The sequence below is a fragment of the Hippopotamus amphibius genome, chromosome 11 (genome assembly GCF_030028045.1).
Source record: "Hippopotamus amphibius kiboko isolate mHipAmp2 chromosome 11, mHipAmp2.hap2, whole genome shotgun sequence".
Taxonomy (NCBI): Eukaryota; Metazoa; Chordata; class Mammalia; order Artiodactyla; family Hippopotamidae; genus Hippopotamus; species Hippopotamus amphibius.
Window position 1 is genome coordinate 65,891,974 of NC_080196.1, and position 18,786 is coordinate 65,910,759.

An 18,786-nucleotide genomic window follows, 5' to 3' on the forward strand; every position below is an offset into this window, starting at 1 on the left:
GCATTTATGTTTTGAAAACTTTCTGCTATTATAAATGGTGTTGTAACAAATAAAGCTTTTTTATTAGGGTAAATTTCTATAAAATTAACAGGTTTGAAAATATTTAAGGCTGTTGATAAATTCCATATTTTTTGAAGCAGGCATAGAAAATGTTCTGTGCTGGAAATGTAAAAAGAATCAACAACTAAACTGAATCATACATCTAACTTAAAATGATAGGCAGTCCCTAATTTACCAATGGGTAATGTTGGCAAAAGCTACATTCTGAGGGGTTTGTATTGGATTCAACATATGTTTGTTAAGTCACGGGAAGTGTTATAAAGTTCTCAACTGCTCACAGAAGAAGTTTTAGCTTTGAATATAGCTAAAGTATACTAGTAACCAATAATGGCTTCCTCTGGGTGCTTCTAAATGTGGAGTTCCTTGCTCCTTGTCTTTTTCATTCTTTATGTTTTGAATGTTTTCGGTGAGTGCCACCACTCCAAACCTCTTGGAAATAGGATTCTAAGCTTCTGAATGTCGTCTACCTACTTGAGCACTGGGGCTTGAGAAAAAAGAAAAGGGATGGAAAATTGGAGGAAGTCTTCTGGGATGCTGAGAGAAGCCTCCAGGACTGGGTACTTCCCAAGGCATTTTGGAGTGAGGTCTGGGAAAGAGAGGGAGCAAAAGTCAGAAAAACTCTGATGAAATCAATGTTAAAAAAAAAAACAAAAAAAAAAAACTACTTTCATTAAGAAAGAAAATTATTAAATCCAAGGTGGATATTAGTGTCAAGAGAAGTATCTTTTTGGTTTTATTTTTCTACAATATATAATGTAATACTTTTAGATAATTCAAATAATGTAAACATTCAAACATAAATTAAGATGATTTAATTAAATACATGTATATATTTATCTTCTAGAAAATACAGGATGAGTCGCTAGAAGAAAATCTATGTTTAGCTCAAGAGTATCAGAAATTACAGAATATATTCTTAACAGTAAAGGACAATTATTTCAACCTGTATGAAAAACAGCTATCACTTGATGGTTCAATTCGAGATAAGACACAGGTAGGTTTTTCATATTTTTCTAAAATAATCATTTACTTGACATATGTACCACAAAAATTAACAAGTAGTCAGTTGTGGGTTCTCCAATCTATGATGGTCTTTTATATGCCACCAAATGACATGTTTTCGTTTTGTAAAATTTTGTTTTATATTTTTGCCAACCTTTTGAAGTTGAATTTTGCAAGAATATTTTAGAAATGAAAAAAACTTACTTTCTAATCCACTATTTTATACTAATTTGCTTTTAATTATTGTGACCTGAACTACCAAATATTTGTAGCTCATAGAATTAAATATATTATCAAACGTCTCAAATTTCAAGTCTATCTGTAGGTAACTTTCCATGATACACCTCTAATTCTTCCTCGTGATGTATGGGCTCCATATTTTGGTTTCTATTTTCTTATTAAATATGAGACTTAATTAGAAACTTGGAGAAACGTGACCTCTCAGTTAGGGCTAGGGTTAGGGTTAGAAATCACTGGAAATTCTAACATATTTCTTAAAATCTTCCATAATACTAAAAGTGGAAGAGTAAAACACACAATATGCCACAAATCCAAAAGTAAAGAGAAATCTCCATTCGTAGTGTTAAGATAAAGCCGCTTCTTGTATATTCTTCTCCAATTGTTCATTGACAAGAAGTTATTTTCCTTTGAACCTTTGTTTCTTCCCAGAATTTAAATTTCAAAAACTAGAGGCATGATTAATTTTTAACAATTCACCTAGCTATAAAAACCAGTAGACCGCTGATAAATCCTTTCTCCTATTGTCACCGAGGTTACTACACTATCAATTAATAGTTTAAAACTTCAGTACTGTATTTATTGTTATGGAATATCGGGGAGACAGAAGGCCAAGATTTGAGTGTAGGCTCTACCAATTACTAGCTCAGTGATCTTGGCAAATTATTTACCCTTTCTGACCCCAGTTTTCTCATCTGTAAAATGAAGATTACCTCAGAGGAAAATTGATAGGAATAAAAAAAGAGACCGACCGCCATAGTTACTTTGAAAATAAAGTTACTATGCAACTGTAACTATTACATCACATTCATCTACTATTCATCTACTGCTTTGTTTCCCATCCATCTGCTCTCAAGTGAGTTAAAACTTCCAAATATATTGGAAGAGAGAGTGTGTATTTTTCCGTTAAAAATTTGTATTGAAGTAGTAGCAAGATGAAGGTAGATCAACAAATAAGTGTGTTTGGGAAAGAATTGAGAATAGTGTCAAAATTTTAGTGTCCTCAAGCCATTGTGCAGGATTCAAAGAAAGGATAACAGTGTATCCGTGGAGCTTTTGTCCAATCACTTCATGCATTTGACATTGTTATTGAGTTTAAACATGTTTCATTTGTTGCTGATAACTGAGAAGGATAAAATAATCAATGGCTATACTATATTTCCTTTTCTAACCAGGAGGGAAACAAAAATAAATTTTATATATAGTTCTTACCAGTTTGTGTAGAATGCTTAGGTGACAAATGATGAATAAATCAGATACCTGCATAAACAGTGCAGAACTCCGGCCTTTAAGAAAGATTCCTAAGATAGTATTTCCATAGTAAGAACCAAATTGTCTTGATGTCATTTTTGAAATTAAAGCACATCCTGATTCAAGATCTAAGGAGTGAGACCAGTATGAACAGACAGTGGGGCATGCTAGGAGTGAGACCCTGGTATGAACACAGAGTGGGGCATGCTGGGAGACTGGGTTTATGTTTGTGATGGTCCCTCAAACGCATCACTTTCAGCACACCTGTTTCAGGGAAACTTTCAAAGATTTATTTGTACTTCCAATCATTTTTCATTTCCATCCTTCAGCGATGGAGGTCATTAAGTGCAGACTGCCCTTGTCGGTGTCATGTAGGATCAATTTGCTGCAATGGACAGAGAGGCCTTATTGATGCTGTTAAATCTGTCAGTGAGAAATCGTATGTCATTAGCGTCTAATGCACTGCTTACAGGATGGAATTCGGCCATCAAAACCGAGAAAACCCTGTAATATTTTAGTTCATTTTCTTGATATTGCGGCATTTCCTTTGACAAGTTTAGTTTGGGGTACACAAAAGCACTGCTCAACATCTGATTCCCTCGTTGAATTTCCTTGTCAGATAAAGTGGAATTTTTTGTATCTTTTTCATGTTTTAGAATAATTTCATTGCTTCTGGACATACATTCCTTTTGGCAGGGTAAATAATTATATTTTAATTATCATGCTTCTCAGGGAGTATTATTCTTTCTACACAAATTATACACTTTTCTACTTCTCAGTATTTTTAGACCAAGAATAGTGAAGAAAGCTTAATGGAATAGTACAACAAATTAAATATAAAAATAATGTCCACTTCCTTAATACAAGTTTATATACAGATGGCTCAAATTTTAGAATGTTATAGTATTACTTTTGGGTGACAGAATTATGTCTGCTTCTTTTGTACATGCTTCTTTTTAAAAAATATTTATTTATTTATTTATTTATTTATTTATTTATTTATTGGCTGTGTTGGGTCTTCATTGCTGCATGTGGGCTTTCTCTAGTTGCAGTGAGCAGGGGCTACTCTTCGTTGCAGTGTGTGGGCTTCTCAATGAGGTGCCTCTCTTGCTGCGGAGCACAGGCTCTAGGTGCGAGGGCTTCAGTAGTTGTGGCTCCCGGGATCTAGAAGGCAGGCTCAGTAGCTGTGGTGCACAGGCTTAGTTGCTCCGAGGCATGTGGGATCTTCCCAGACCAGGGATCGAGTCCGTGTACCCTGCATTGGCAGGAGGATTCTTAACCACTGCGCCACCAGGGAAGTCCCTGCACATGCTTCTTGATACTTTCCTGTATGTTTAAAATTTGCAGTGATGGATATTTTACCCTTTAAAAATCACAAACAAGAAGTTATGCAAAATTCTTATTAGCCCTGTTTATGGGTAATGATAGAACAGAATCTAGTCTAAAACTTCTAAGATCTCAAAATTTAAGATAACACTAAAGAGGAATGAAGGAAAAATAACCGAAAAACAGGTTGTATTTCTATGTTAAAATGGACATTTTCATTATTTTCGTTGAACGCTTTCAGATATATTTTCATATTTTCTTTTTTTAAAATAAATCCATGAATATGTTGATAAAATAACCATGTGTTTGTTTTAATGGCTATCTCAAGTTCTATAGGCCTGCAAAGAAAGGTAAGCTAAGCAGGTGTGCAAATGTTGATGGTTCTGTTGGCTGAAAACAAGATCTCTTCCAAAACTGGTTAAAATATATTTTAATTCTTTTATAAACCATTTATAAAGCTTAACCTTTGCCCTTCTCCAATTCTCAGTGCTCTCACACTAAAGGGATACAGATTATTATAGAATCACTCAGTGCTTAACAAGCACTTATGTGGACCAGGAATCTCTGCCATGCAATTTGCAAACATTATTTTTGAAATGTCCCTCAGTAATCCTGGAAATGTTTCTATTAATATTATCATCATCATCTCCTGTATAACATATGGAACTGATATTGAGCTTGTCACATGGTAGCTCGAGTAGAGAAAGACTGACTGAGATAGAAACAAAACTCGGGATTTTCCTACATCCAACCATTTCATAACTATGACAGTGTCGCTCTACTGTAACATTATTAAACAATCCTATACATGTCTCATTGTGGTTAAAGCATGTGAAAACAACATAAATTATACATTATGTCTCTATTATCCAACTGAAAAGGATTATTTGATTCACTGATTGTTTTTTGTAATTTCATCTCATCGAAGCCACTTTTTCAGTGAAGATTTTCTGGTGAGGAAAGGTCTACCTGCTTAATTAGAAGCTATTGAATTTCCACAAGGATTACAGATAGGTGTCACAACTCTTAAACTGTAAAACTTTTGGACTAGGGGCAGCCTTAGAAATTTTACCCATTCTCTTTAGAAGATTGTGTTACAGATGAGGAACCTTAGGGCCAGTGGCTCAGGGATTTAACACATATACAGTTCATTGGGAGAAAAGTTGGCCTAGGACACAGTTGCCTTAACTTTAGTTCAAATATCATCCTCAAGGGACTATAGATGAGCATGTGCTGTGATATTTTTCCAAGGTTTGAGGGGACCGACAGCTGAGAAGTAATGAATAACAGCCATGGATATGCTCAGATTGGAGCATCATCCTTAAGTGACCTGATCTTGTGATGGATAGAATCATGTAGGGACCTGAATCAGAGGACTACTCTAAGGGATACTTCTGGACCTCACAGAATTCACACACTTCATTCATTCATTCAATTACTCAAAATAAATGATTAATCATCCATTGTACTGACAAAGATACAATAAAGGGCACAGGAATATGCCACCTTATCTCAGCTTCCATGCTGAAGGCTGTGATCCCCAGAGTCCAAGGGATTCTTTCCTAGAATAGACCATAGAATCAAAGCCCAACAACATCTGCTCTTCACCCAACCAAAGGACAAATCATGAATTTTTGCTATTTAATCTATATTACCTAAACCTCAATGGGCAGTTTCCATCATAAATTCTCAAAAATATCATATCATTCAGAGATCTCATTAGCACATTTTCTCTTCCCTCTTTCAGTTTTCAAACATGGGTTTCCTCTAAAACTCACTTTACATTGATTTTTTGAGGAGTAAAAGTCAATTCTAGCAATGAAAAAAATTATTTTCCTAAAAAAAAGTGAAAGCTGTTTTAGTTCTCATTTTTATAAATATTTCATATTGCTTGTTATCTTGCATGTATTAAAAATTGGATTCAAGTGGTGACTTTTATGTGCTTGTTTTGATGTAGATAGAAATTCATTTCTTTGCCAGGAAAACCATAATTTTTAAATGGTTTTGGCCTACAACTCTGTCAGTATCTCTTCCTCCCTCTCTTATGACACAGGTACAGGAGGATGTGCATGCACACACACACATTTGTTCTAAAGGAGTTGCCACACTTCATAGACTGATGAGCTTACATTAAATTCCTACTCTCCCTTTCTCTGAAGAATGCTCAGGAGACCTCCGAAGAACTTTTGTGATCCCTGAGACTGGAAGTAGAACGTTGGTCATTTCTGTTTTATCCCAATGAATTTCCCTTCTGCTATTCAAACTCCATGAGAGAAATACCAAAAACTAAGTGTATGTTTCTGGATAGTACTTTAGAAAAGTCAACCTAGGTTAAATCAGACCAATTCTTCAGTCCAGTGCCATTTTTGAATGAATTGTAGATTTATGTATCCTTTATGCAGTTTTGAGAAGATCTTCTGGTAAAGTTACATAACAATAAACAACTTTTTAATGATAGCAACACCTTAAAAGTGATATATTGAGTGTGAAGGGGTCCCTGATATGTCAAAAACACTCAAGGTAAAAAAATGAGCTGACTCCCCTTGGAACACTGAGGCCTTTGTACACTGTCAACAATGGGGACCTATCAAGAATAAATCCGGCTACAATCAGAAAAGTTTGAAAGACAAGCAGGAACTAGAGCAAGGTTGAATGGTAAGTTTCAACTGCACAAGTACACTTCTTCAAGACTGAGAGAGGTAATACATAGAAAATGTCTTGCCTAATACACAGGAAAAAATATGGAGAATCAAGCACAGTGAGGAAGGAAAGGAATATGTTCCAAATCAAAGAACAAGATAAAACCTTAGAAAAGACCTTGAGACTGCCCTGGCGGTCCAGTGGTTAAGAATCCGGCTTCCAATGCAGGGCACGTGGGTTCCATCCCTGGTTGAGGAACTAAGATCCCACATGCCATGGGGCAACCAAGCCTGCACACTGCAACTGCTGAGCCTGCACACCACAACTAGAGAGCCCACACGCTCTGGAGCCCACGCACCACAACTAGTGAGCTTATGTGCTCTGGATCCCGCACACTACGACTACTGAACCCACATGCTCTGGAACCTGTGCGCCGCAGCTAGAAAAAAGTCTGTGTGCCACAATGAAGATCCTGCACGCCACAACGAAAGATCCCACATGCCACAACTAAGGCCTGACAGAGCCCCCCCCCCCAAATTAAATAAATAAATAAAATACAGAGTTAAAAAAGAGAGAGAGAAAGAAAAGACCTTGATAAAGAAGTAATGTTTTTTTACTTGATAAAGAATTCAAAATAATGGTCATAAAGACGCTCACCAAACTCAGAAGTTTGGATGAATACAGTGAGAACTCCAACAAAGAGAAAATATAAGAAAGTACCAGAGAGAAGTCACAGAGCTGTAGAATACAATAAATGAAATGAAAAATACACTAGTGGGGTTCAGCAGCAGAGCAGAAGAAGCAGCAGAGAAGATTAGTATCTGAAGTACAGGGTAGTGGACCTCACCCAAACAGAAGCAAAAGGAAAAGAGTTTTAAAAGTGAAGATAGTTTAAAGGACCTATATGACAACATCAAGCAGAATAACATTCACATTATAAAGGTTCTAGAAGGAGAGAGAAAGGAGCAGAAAATATATTTGAGGATACAGTGGCTGAAAACTTTTCTAACCTGTGGAAGGAAACAGACATCCAGGTTTAGGAAGCCCAGAGAGTTCAAAATAAGATGAACCCAAAGAGACCCACACCAAGACACATTATAATTAAAATGTCAAATGTTAAAGAGAATTTTAAAAGCAACAAGTGAAAAACAACTTGTTACAAACAAACAGACAAAAATAACCCTAAGACCATCAGCAGATTTTTCAGCAGAAACTTTGCAGGCCAGAAGGCAGTGGACCAATATGGTCAAAATGCTGAAAGAAAAAACTTCCAACCAAGAATACACTTCCCAGCAAAGCTATCATTCAAAATTGGAGAGATAAAGAGATTTCCAGACAAACAAAAGCTAAAGGATTTCATCACCACTAAATCAGCCTTAGAAAAAATGTTAAAGGGGACTTCTTTAAGCTAAAAATAAATGGCACTGATTAAAAATGAGAAAACATATGAAAGTAAAAATCTCACTAGTAAAGGTAAATATTTAGTAAAGGTAGTAAATTAATCATTAATAGAGCTAGTATAAAGGTTTAAAGACAAAAGTAGTAAAATTAACAAAAACTACACTAATTAGCTAAGGAATATATAAAATAAAAGGTGTAAAATGTGTCATCAAAAATATGAAATTGGGGGCGAGTAAAAATGTAGAGTTTTGGAATGAATTCAATTTTAACTTACTATCAGCTATGTTGCATACATAGGATATCATAAGTGAACTCACGGTAACCACAAAGCAGAAATATATAGTAGATACCCAAAAGAAAATGAGAAAAGAATCTAAACATAAGACTAAAGAAAGTCATCAACCACCAGGAAAGAGAGCAGCAGAAGCAAAAAGGAACAGAGAGAAACTGTAAAAACAGCCAGAAAACAATTAGCAAAATGGCAAAGTGCATAGCTATCAATAATTACTCTAAATGTATATGGGCTCAATTCTCCAATCAAAAGACATAGAGTGGCTGAATTAATACAAAATAAAAACAAGACTCATCTATGTGCTACCTACAAGAAATTCATTTCAGATATAAGGACACACAGACTGATAGTGAAGAGATGGAGAAAGATACTCTATGCACATGGAAATGAAAAGCAAGCTGGTGTAGTTATACTCATGTCAGACAAAATAAACTTTAAAACAAAGACTATAATAAAAGGCAAAGAAGGGCATTACATAATAATAAAAGGGTCAACCCAACAAGAATATATAGCATTTGTAAATATATATGCAACCAACATAGGAAGACCAAAATATATAAAGCAAATATTAATAGCCCTAAAGGGTGAAATTGACAGCCATACAATAATAATAGAGGACTTGAACACCACACTTACATCAATGGACATATCATCACAGAAAATCAGTAAGAAAACATCAGGCAAATGACACATTAGACAAGATAGACTTAATAAATAAAATATTTGATCCAAAAGGAGCAGAATAAACATTCTTCTAAAGTGCACATGAAACATTCTCTAGGATAGATCTCATGTTAGGCCACAAAGCAAATCTCAATAAATTTTAAGAAGGTTGAAATCATATGAGGCACCTTTTCAACCAGTAGAAAAGTAGAAATAGAAAAGTAGGAATCAGAAGAAGAAACTGGAAAACACCAATATGCTACTGAACAGCCATTGGGTCAACAAAGAAATCAGAGGAGAAATCAAAAATACCTAGAAACTAATGAAAATGGAAATATAACATACCAAAATATGGTATGCAGCAAAAGTGCCTCTAAGAAGGAAATTCATAGCAATACAAGTCAAGAAATAAGAAAGTTTCAAGTAAACAATCTAACTTTGTACTTAAAGGAATAGAAAAATAACAAACAAAACCCAAGGTTAGTAGAGGAAGGAAGTAATAAAAATCAGAGTGGAAATAAATAAAATAGAGACTAAAATGACAATTGAAAAGATCAATGAAACCAAGAGCTGGTTCTTTTAAAAGATTTTCAAAATTGACAATCTTTAGCTAGAAAAAAAGAGAGGCCCAAATAAATAAAATCAGAAATAAAACAGTACAAGTTACAGTTGACACCATGGAAATATAAAGGATCACAAGAGAATACTGTGAACAATTATACACCAACAAATTAGACAACATAAAAGAAATGGATAAATTCTTAGAATCATACAATTTTCTAAGACTGAATCAAGAAGAAATAGAAAATCTAAATAGAAAAATCATGAGAAAGGAGATGGAATTAGTAATCAGAACCCCCACCCCCCCAAAAAAGTCCACGACCAGACAGCTTCACTGGTGAATTCTACCAAACATTCAAAGAAGGTATAATACCTATTCTCAACCCCCCACCCCAAGAAGGGAATGCTGCCAAACTCATTTTATGAGGCCAGGTACCCTGATACCAAATTCAGACAAGAACATCACACAATATCCCTGATGATCATAGATGCAAAAATCTTCAGCAAAATATTAGCAAACTGAGGTCAACAATATGCTAAAAGGATCATACATCATGTTCAAGGGGGATTTGTTCCAGGGATGCAAGAGTAGTTCAGCATCCAAAATCAATCAACATGATACACCACATTATCGAAATGAAGGATAAAAATTATATGATCATCTCAATAGATGCAGAAAAAACATTTGACAAAATTCAACATACATTTATGATAAAAGACTTCAACAAAGTGGGTATAAAGAGAATGTACCTCAACATAGTAAAAGCCATGCATGGCAATCACAGCTAACATCATACTCAATAGTGAAAAGCTGAAAGAGTTCCCTCTGAGATTAGGAACGAGAAAGGATTTCCACTCTGACCACTTTTATTCAACATAGTTTTGGAAGTGCTTGCCAGACCAGTTAGGCAAGAATGAATGAGTAAATAAACAAATAAATAAATAACATCCAAATGAGAAAGGAAGAAGTAAAACTGTCATTATTTGTGAGTGACATGATTTTGTATATAGAAAACCCTAACAACTCCACGAAAAAAAAAATCTGTTAGAGCTAATAAATTCAGTAAAGCATCAGAGTACAAAATCAGAAAGGGAAATTAAGAAAACAATCCCATTTACAGCTGTATCAGAAAGAAGAAATTATCTAGGAATAAATTTAATCAAGGAGTTGAAAGACCTATGCACTGAAAACTATAAGTCATTGATGAAAGAAACTGAGGAAGACACAAAGAATTGGGAAGATATTCTATGCTCATGGATTGGAAGAATGAATATTGTTAAAATGTTCATATATAACATTGCATTTAAGGCAATCCCTATCAAAACTCTAATGGCATTTTTCACAGAAACAGAACAAGCAGTCCTAAAGTTTGTATGGAAACGTGAAAGCCACTGTATAGCCAAAGCAATTTTGAGTAAGAAAAACACATTTGGAAGCATCATGTTTTATGACTTCAAACTCTATTACAAGGCCATTTTAATCAAAACAGTATAGCATTTGCATAAAAACAGACACATTGGTCAACGGAACAGAATAGAGAAGCCAGAAATTAACCCACTCATATATGTTCAAGGAGCCAAGAATCTACAATGGGGAAAGGATGGTCTTTTAAATAAATGGTATTGGGAAAACTGGAAAGCCACATGCAAAAGAGTGAAATTATATTATACACAAAAGTTAATTCAGAGTGGGTTAGACTTGAATGTATGACCTGAAACCATAATACGCCTACAATAAAACATAGGCAGTAAACTATGTGACACTGGTCTCAATGATGAAATTTTAGATCTGAGTTCAAAAACAAAGGCAACAAAAGCAAAGCTAAGCAACTGGGCTACATCAAACTAAAACTCTTCTGCACAACAAAGGAAACCATCAACACAATGAAAAGACAGCCTACTAAATGAGAGAAAATATTTTCAAATCACATATCTAGTAAGGGTTTAAGAGTCAAAATATATAAAGAACTCATAAAACTCAATAACGAAAAAGACAATTTGATTTTAAAGGATCTGAGGATCTGAGTGGACGTTTTTCCAAAGAAGGCAAGCAGATGGCCAACAGGCACATGAAACAACACTTAACATCACTAATCATCAGGAAAATGCACATCAAAACAATGAGATGTCACCTCACACCTGTTAGATTGGCTTTTATCAAAAAAGATAAGAAGTAACAAGTGTTGGTGGCGAGGATGTGGAGAAAAGGGAACCTTCATGCATTGTTGACAGGGATGTAATTTGGTACATCCACTATGGGAAGCAATATGGAGGCTCCTCAAAAAATTAAAAATAGAACTACCATATGGTCCAGCAATTCCACTTCTGGGTATTTATCCAAAGAAAATGGAAACACTAATTTAAAAAGATACATGCACCCTTTTCTTCATAGCAGCGTTATTTACAATAGCCAACATATGGAAGCAACCTAAGTGTCCATCAATGAATGAATGGGTAAAGATGATATGGTATATAGACACAATTAAATACTACTCAGCCATAAAAAAGAATGAAATCTTGCCATTAATAACAACCTGTATAGACCTTGAGGGAATTATTCTAAATGAAATAAGTCAGAGAAAGATAAATACCATATGATCTCAGTTGTATCTGAAATCTAAAATACAAAACAAAACAAACCCAAAATCATAGATACAGAAAACAGAATGTTTGCTGCTAGAGGGGAGGGGAGATGGCAAGTTGGCGAAACAGGTGAAAGACGTCAAGAGGTACAAATATCCAGTTATAAATAAGTCATGGGGGTGTACTGTACAACATGTTGACTATAGTCAATAATATTGTAGACAATACTTGAAAGTTGCAAGACAGTAAATCCTAAAAGCTAACTTTGCATGGTGCTAGATGGTAACTAGAATTATTATGTTGATCATTTTGCAATGTATGCAAATATCGAATCATTATTTTGTACACCCAAAATGAATATGACATTATATGTCAATTATACCTCAAATTTTTAAAGTAAATTTAAATTTTAAAAATGAGTAACTATTGAAAAATGAACAGATAGCCATTAAAAATATTTACTTTTGTCAGCTGAAGGCTATAACTCTCACAGTTTTTCTATAAAAGTCATCCTGAATATGACAGATGTCCCTTTTAAAATTCTGTACTATTCCATCATAGTAAATCACTGATTAAAAAAAAAGCTATACCCACAGCCAACACATTATCTGAGAAAAGGAAGATAATACCAGAGTGAATAATATAGCTTTAGAATTTTTGAAGTTGTATTAGATATACAGTCATTTTCAAATTATTTCCTTTGGTGCTGGTAATCAGAATTGTGTTGTCTTTCAAGGAAAAATCCTCATTTTAAAGAAATATATATGCAATGTACTCATAGGTTATTGAGAAAAGTATATAAAACAAAGCTACTGTCTGCATGATATACATAGAAAAAGAGCAAAAATGTTATCTGTAAAAGCAGAAAAGAATTTGGCTTGCTTGACTTTTTGTATCAAGCATGCTACAGCAATCTTTTGATTCTAATACGAAACTATAGTAAGGATCATTGCACTAATGCATGAGGATTTGTGATAATGTTGCAGAAATTTTACTGTCAAAACTGAACTGCAGTGTAATGACTTTTGTTATCATGGTTTCTAATAACTATTCAGCATGAATTGACCCTACATATGTTTTGCTGCAATAATGTGTCAGTAACTCAAAAAGCTAAAAAGGAAATAAAAAACAGCCAATACAATACTATGTATAACTTCATGATAACCTTTATTCATTCTTACTATTAATGTTGTTAAAACCATTACAAGACAGATACTGTGTAATCTGTAGGATCACGTGGAAATAAAAGCTTAGACACATTGTGACAGTTCTAACTAAATATACGTAAAAAGTACTTTACAAGAAAACATGTTCTCTTGCGTTTGCCCTGAGAACGAGTTACTGATTGGTCCCTTGCTACTGTGGAGTCTGGTACTCTCTGGTGTAGGGAACCTTTGATATGTTTCCTTTCTTCCCCATGCCATGTGCTAGTTTTCTTCTCCTTTTTATGAGATATCTCTCTCTTTTCTTTCCTTTATCTTTGCATCTTTCCGTCTTCATTGTAGTATATTTTAACGTCAGTATCTCTTTATTGTATTAAATAAGAGAAAATAAAAATACTTACTGTCTGGTACACACCTCCAGTGTGGCAGTCACCAAGCTCCGCATTTACAGCATGTGTGAAGCATTGAATGCTGCACCTACTCTATCATAAATAGTCAGTTACAGATAACATTATAATTCGTATTCTATTCTTATAATTTCATTTATAAAACCTCTATGAAACAACTGGAAATAGTCCCATTTTTTTTCCTCAGGAAACCAAAGGCTGCTATAACAAAGTACTACAGACTGGGTAGCATAAACAACAGAAATGTATTTTCCTAGTTCTGGAAGCTAGAAGTCCAAGACCGTGGTGTCAGCAGGGTTGGTTCCCTGAGGTCTGGAAGAAAGGGTCTGTTCCAGGGCTCCCTCCCTGGCTTGTAAATGACTGTCTTCTCCCCGTGTATTTACTTTGTCTTCCCTCTTTACGTGTCTGTCCAGATTTCCCCTTCTGTCTTCTGATAATGACACCAGTAACATTGAATTAGGGACCACCCTTATGACTCCATTTTAACCTAATTGTCTCTGTAAAGAAATTATTTCCAATTATAGTCCCATTCTGAGGTCCTGGGGGTTAAGAATTCAACATATAAATTGGGGGGAGGGGATCCAATAAAACCTGTAACATGTGCTTTGTTGTAACTTAAGGCCACACTACTTGTAAGTGGGAAACAGTGCTGAAATTCCAACCTAGGCCATTTGGGCTCAAGCCCACGGACTTTCTGCTACTCCACAGCTTCTCATATATTTCTTCTATCTTGCTCAACCTATTATTAATATATTGTGTATTGCTGTCTTTCTTTAAATGCAAACGTATTCAGTTATACATACTTTGTAACACCTATTGTACTGGACATGAGTTATGATGAAGCAGTGCCTAGTAATGAAATACTTTTTGATGGAGAGATTTTATGGTTTTACACAGGAAGAAGTAGTTCACGTATGTTTCTGAACAATGGTCAGAGATCTAAGCAGAAAAGTTCCTTTCCCAGTAAAGGAACTTTAAAATTCCCCTCCCATTGCCTCAGACTGGAGGATGTGTGTTTGCCAAAACGGATACTAATCCCATAGGAACTGCAGTAGAAATCAAGATGAAGACATAAGGTATACATGTTAAAAGAGAGAAAGAAAGAGAGCAGCTCCAAGCAGCAGCTAGTGTTTGCAAAGAATCTAGAGGGGAAGCAAAGCCTTCCGTGGAAATTTGATGCTAGAGCACCAAATTGAGATCCTGGGAAACATGGTGACATGACTAGAGTTAGATAGACAAACACCCCCCAAAAGTCAGAAAATCATATTATAAAGACTATTGTAATAATCAATGATGAAAAGATAGGCTGATAACAAATATATAGTACAAATAGAATTTCTCCCAAACACGACAGAGATTTGTGGAAAAAAGTTAAAAAGCTACTAAGTGCTGATAAGTAGAAACTCTCCTCCTTAAAAGAGCATTGGAATGTAAAAATAAGCAAAGGGAGAAATTGTGGTAACCCCACCTCCCCAAATTCCCAAATATCCAAATATATTGGAAGCATGTGGGCTGAGGTATTACCGCAGTGAATCCCCTCTCACAATCAAAGATCCAGCTTCTTTTTTTTCCCACAGTAACTCTGTTTTACTTATTTTTATTTATTTTACTTATTTATTTTTTGTTTTTTAAAGCTCTTTATTGGAATATAATTGCTTTACACTGTTGTGCCAGTTTTTGCTGTACATCAAAGTGAATCAGCTGTATTTATACATATATCCCCATATCCGCCCCCGCCTGCGACTCCCTCCCACTCTCCCTATCCCAGACCTCTAAGTCATCACCCATCATTGAGTTGATCTCCCTGTGTTATGCAGCAGCTTCCCACTAGCCATCTATTTTACATTTGGTATTGTAAATATGTCAGTGCTACTCTCTCACTTCATCCCAGCTTCTCCTTCCCCACCCACTCTGCCCCGTGTCCTCAAGTCCATTCTCTACATCTGCATCTTTATTCTTGTCCTTTCACTGGGTTCATCAATACCATTTCTTTGTTTTTTAAAGATTGCATATATATGCATTAGCATACGATATTTGTTTTTCTTTTTCTGGCTTACTTCACTCTGTAAGACTCTAGGTCCATCCACCTCACTACAAACAACTCAATTTCATTCCTTTTTATGGCTAATAGTCCATTGTATATATGTGCCACATCTTCTTTATCCATTCATCTGTTGATGGGCATTTAGGTTGCTTCCATGTCCTGGCTATTGTAGATAGTGCTGTAGTGAACATTGTGGTACATGTTTCTTTTTGGATATGGTTTTCTCTGGGTATATGCCCAGTGGTGGGATTGCTGAAGATCCAGTTTTTTAAGAGCCATATTTGCCAGCTTGGATGGGCTCTTTCTTATGTGGGGATATGAGAACCAAAGGTATCCCTCATGGGTACCTGTGGACAGTCCATCTGAAGTTGATGTTGCAACTACGTACCAGTAGCAGCCTGGCATGCCTGTGACAGAAAAGCCTGGGCTGCCCCAAATAAAGAGCCAGCTGCTCTTCGGCGTGTCCCTAGTGACGCCTCACCCAGGTTTCAGTTTCAGGGATACAGAAATAATTCCAGAATGGATCCAGTTATTATTTTTTCTTTTTCTAAAAATTTTATTGGATTATAGTTGATTTCAATGTTGTGTTAATTTCAGGTGTACGGCAAAGTGATCCAGTTATAATACATATACATATATTCATTCTTTTTCAAATTCTTTACGCACACTACTATATATGAGATAGGTAACCAACAAGGACCTACTGTATAGCACAGGGAACTCTACTCAATACATGGTTATAATCTGTATGAGAAAAGAATGGGTGCATTTAAAAGGAACATAGTGCCTACAAAGGAAAATAATATCACACTAACTTCAGACTTAACATCCTCAATGTTTTATGGTGGAAGACAGAAAAATATCTACATAAATTTATAGAACAAATTAAGGCACTCAAGAATGCTGAATCAGGGCAAATTATTGTTTACATGATGGAAACAGGTATTTCTGAATGCACAAACAAAAAAACAAATACAGCAAGTTTTAAAAATCCAGATGGCCAGTAAGCATAGGAAGAATGTTTCTACCTCTCTAAAAATTGTATACATACAAATGAAAATGAGGTACACGTTTTCAACTCTGTTTTTAAAACGTCAATTAGATTGATTATACACAATGATGGTAGGGGAAAGTGTGGGAAAAGAGACATTCATAAAAGACGAGAATGTTTGTTTGTCCATAACCTAATTCACCAGCCTACCTGTATCTGCTCCATAGTTGCAGTCATTTTTCCTGTTAAAATGGTAGTGTTTCCGCTCCTAACACAGATAAGGCCCTTCACATGTGCTCTGAATTCCATCCCCTTTCACCTTCTCACAGCCTTCATTCATATAATTTTCCATCCTTCTGTATCCTCAGATTTTTCCTCTGCACTGGATTATTCCCATCATCATACAAACACGGTCTAGTATTAACCATCTCAAAAACCCTCTTTTGATTCCACATTCCATAGAGCCCTTCATTTTTTATTAAAACTTTTGGAATAAATTATCTGCATTTACATTCTCTTCTCCTTTGAAGTACCACTTCAATGACTTCCATGATGCCAAACCCAATAGTATATATCTGGCCTCATCTTGCTCACTAGCTCACCAATATTCAGTTGCTGTTAATCATTCTCCTTCTTGAAGCATCCTTTTTGGTGGACACCGCCCCATGGTCTCCTGATTTTCCTCCCACCTCACTGAACACTGTGTATCTCTTGTATTAGCAATTCTTACTTTCTTTGCGCAACCTCCAAATGTTGGGATACTCCAGTGCTCAGTGATAGGATCCAGTCACTTTTGGATCGACATCCTCGCTTTAAGTGGATGCCTAAATATGGATGAAGTGCACGCCTAAATATGGGTGACGTGCACAAGCATAATTTTGAGCAAAAGAAGCCAGACAAAGAGAGCACACGCTGTATGGTTTTTTGTTTTTGTTCTGTTCTGTCTCTATAAACAGGCTGAATTAAGCTATGCTGTTAGAAGTCAGGAGAGTAGTAACCCTGCTGGGAAGCAGGGACGGGAAGAGGACATAAATGGGGCTTGGGAGATGCTGATAATCTTTTCTTTCCTGATCTGAGAGATGTGTTCAATCTCAGTATAAGTCATTGAGCTATATACTTTTGGTGTGTATGTTTTAATATATGTGTATCATAATTAAATGAAAACTTAAAATCCTCCAGTGACTTACCACCATATTCAGAGTCAAATCCAACTACTTCCCCTGGCCTCCCAGACTGCATAACACACTCTGTCCCTCCCTCACATCAGCCTCTCACTCAATCCACTTTGCTCTAGCCACTGGACTCATTCTCAGTATAAGGTCCTTGAAATTTCAGATCCTTTCAGATGTACCTTTCCCCCTAGATTTCCGATACTTGTCTCCTTCTTACCATTTAGCTATCACATTACAAGTCCCCTCTGCAAGCAGCTCTCACAGAGCCCCTAAAGCTGTCCCTTACCCGTCCACTCTCGTGTCACCCTATTTTATTTTCTTCATAGCACTTAACACGCTGCTATTTTATTTTATATTCATTTGTTCATGGTCTCTTTCTGCCAACTGAATGTAAGTTCAATACGGGCAAAAAACTTATTATCTTATTCACAGCCATAACTCTAGCACCTAGAAGAGTGCCTGGTAAATATTTTTTCAATTACTGGTTGATCATGTCCGGTGGGGTATCTAACAAAATGTTTATGCATACCCACTGAGACGGCATTTCTAGTTCTGGGAATTTGTAAGAAAATAATCTGAAAAAGTCTGCAAAGATATGTATAATGATGTTGATTATTTCTAAAGAGGAAATTGTCAGCATATTCAACTTACTGCAATATAGAATTATCTAAGTATATTACAGAAATGGTATACAATGGAGTATTATACAGTCTTTAAAAGGAATAAATAGCCATGGTATGCATTTAATTGAAAAACCAAGCTGTAATTCAACTTGTACTGTATGATTCCTGCTTTGAATTCCCATATGCATTAGATTTTTATTACATTTATTTCTAGTGGGCTATCTAGAAAGCTGTCTTCCAAAAGTTAACAGTACTAAAGGCTGTGGAAGAGTTTCATTCTCTTCCTCATTTCTTTCTTTGTTTATTTTGTTTTTATGATGAGCATTTACTGTTTCATGATGTAAAATGTAAAGCAATTTTATGTTATAAA

At 35.5% G+C, this 18,786-nt stretch overlaps 1 protein-coding gene across 1 annotated transcript in view; it reads left to right on the forward strand.

The window, feature by feature from the left end:
- CCDC178 (coiled-coil domain containing 178) overlaps nucleotides 1–18,786 on the forward strand; it is a 384,972-nt gene that overhangs the window by 256,189 nt on the left and 109,997 nt on the right. The window contains exon 18 of the mRNA XM_057698204.1: nucleotides 905–1,054. Within this exon, the coding sequence (XP_057554187.1) occupies nucleotides 905–1,054 (150 nt within the window). The remainder of the gene's footprint in view (nucleotides 1–904; nucleotides 1,055–18,786) is intronic.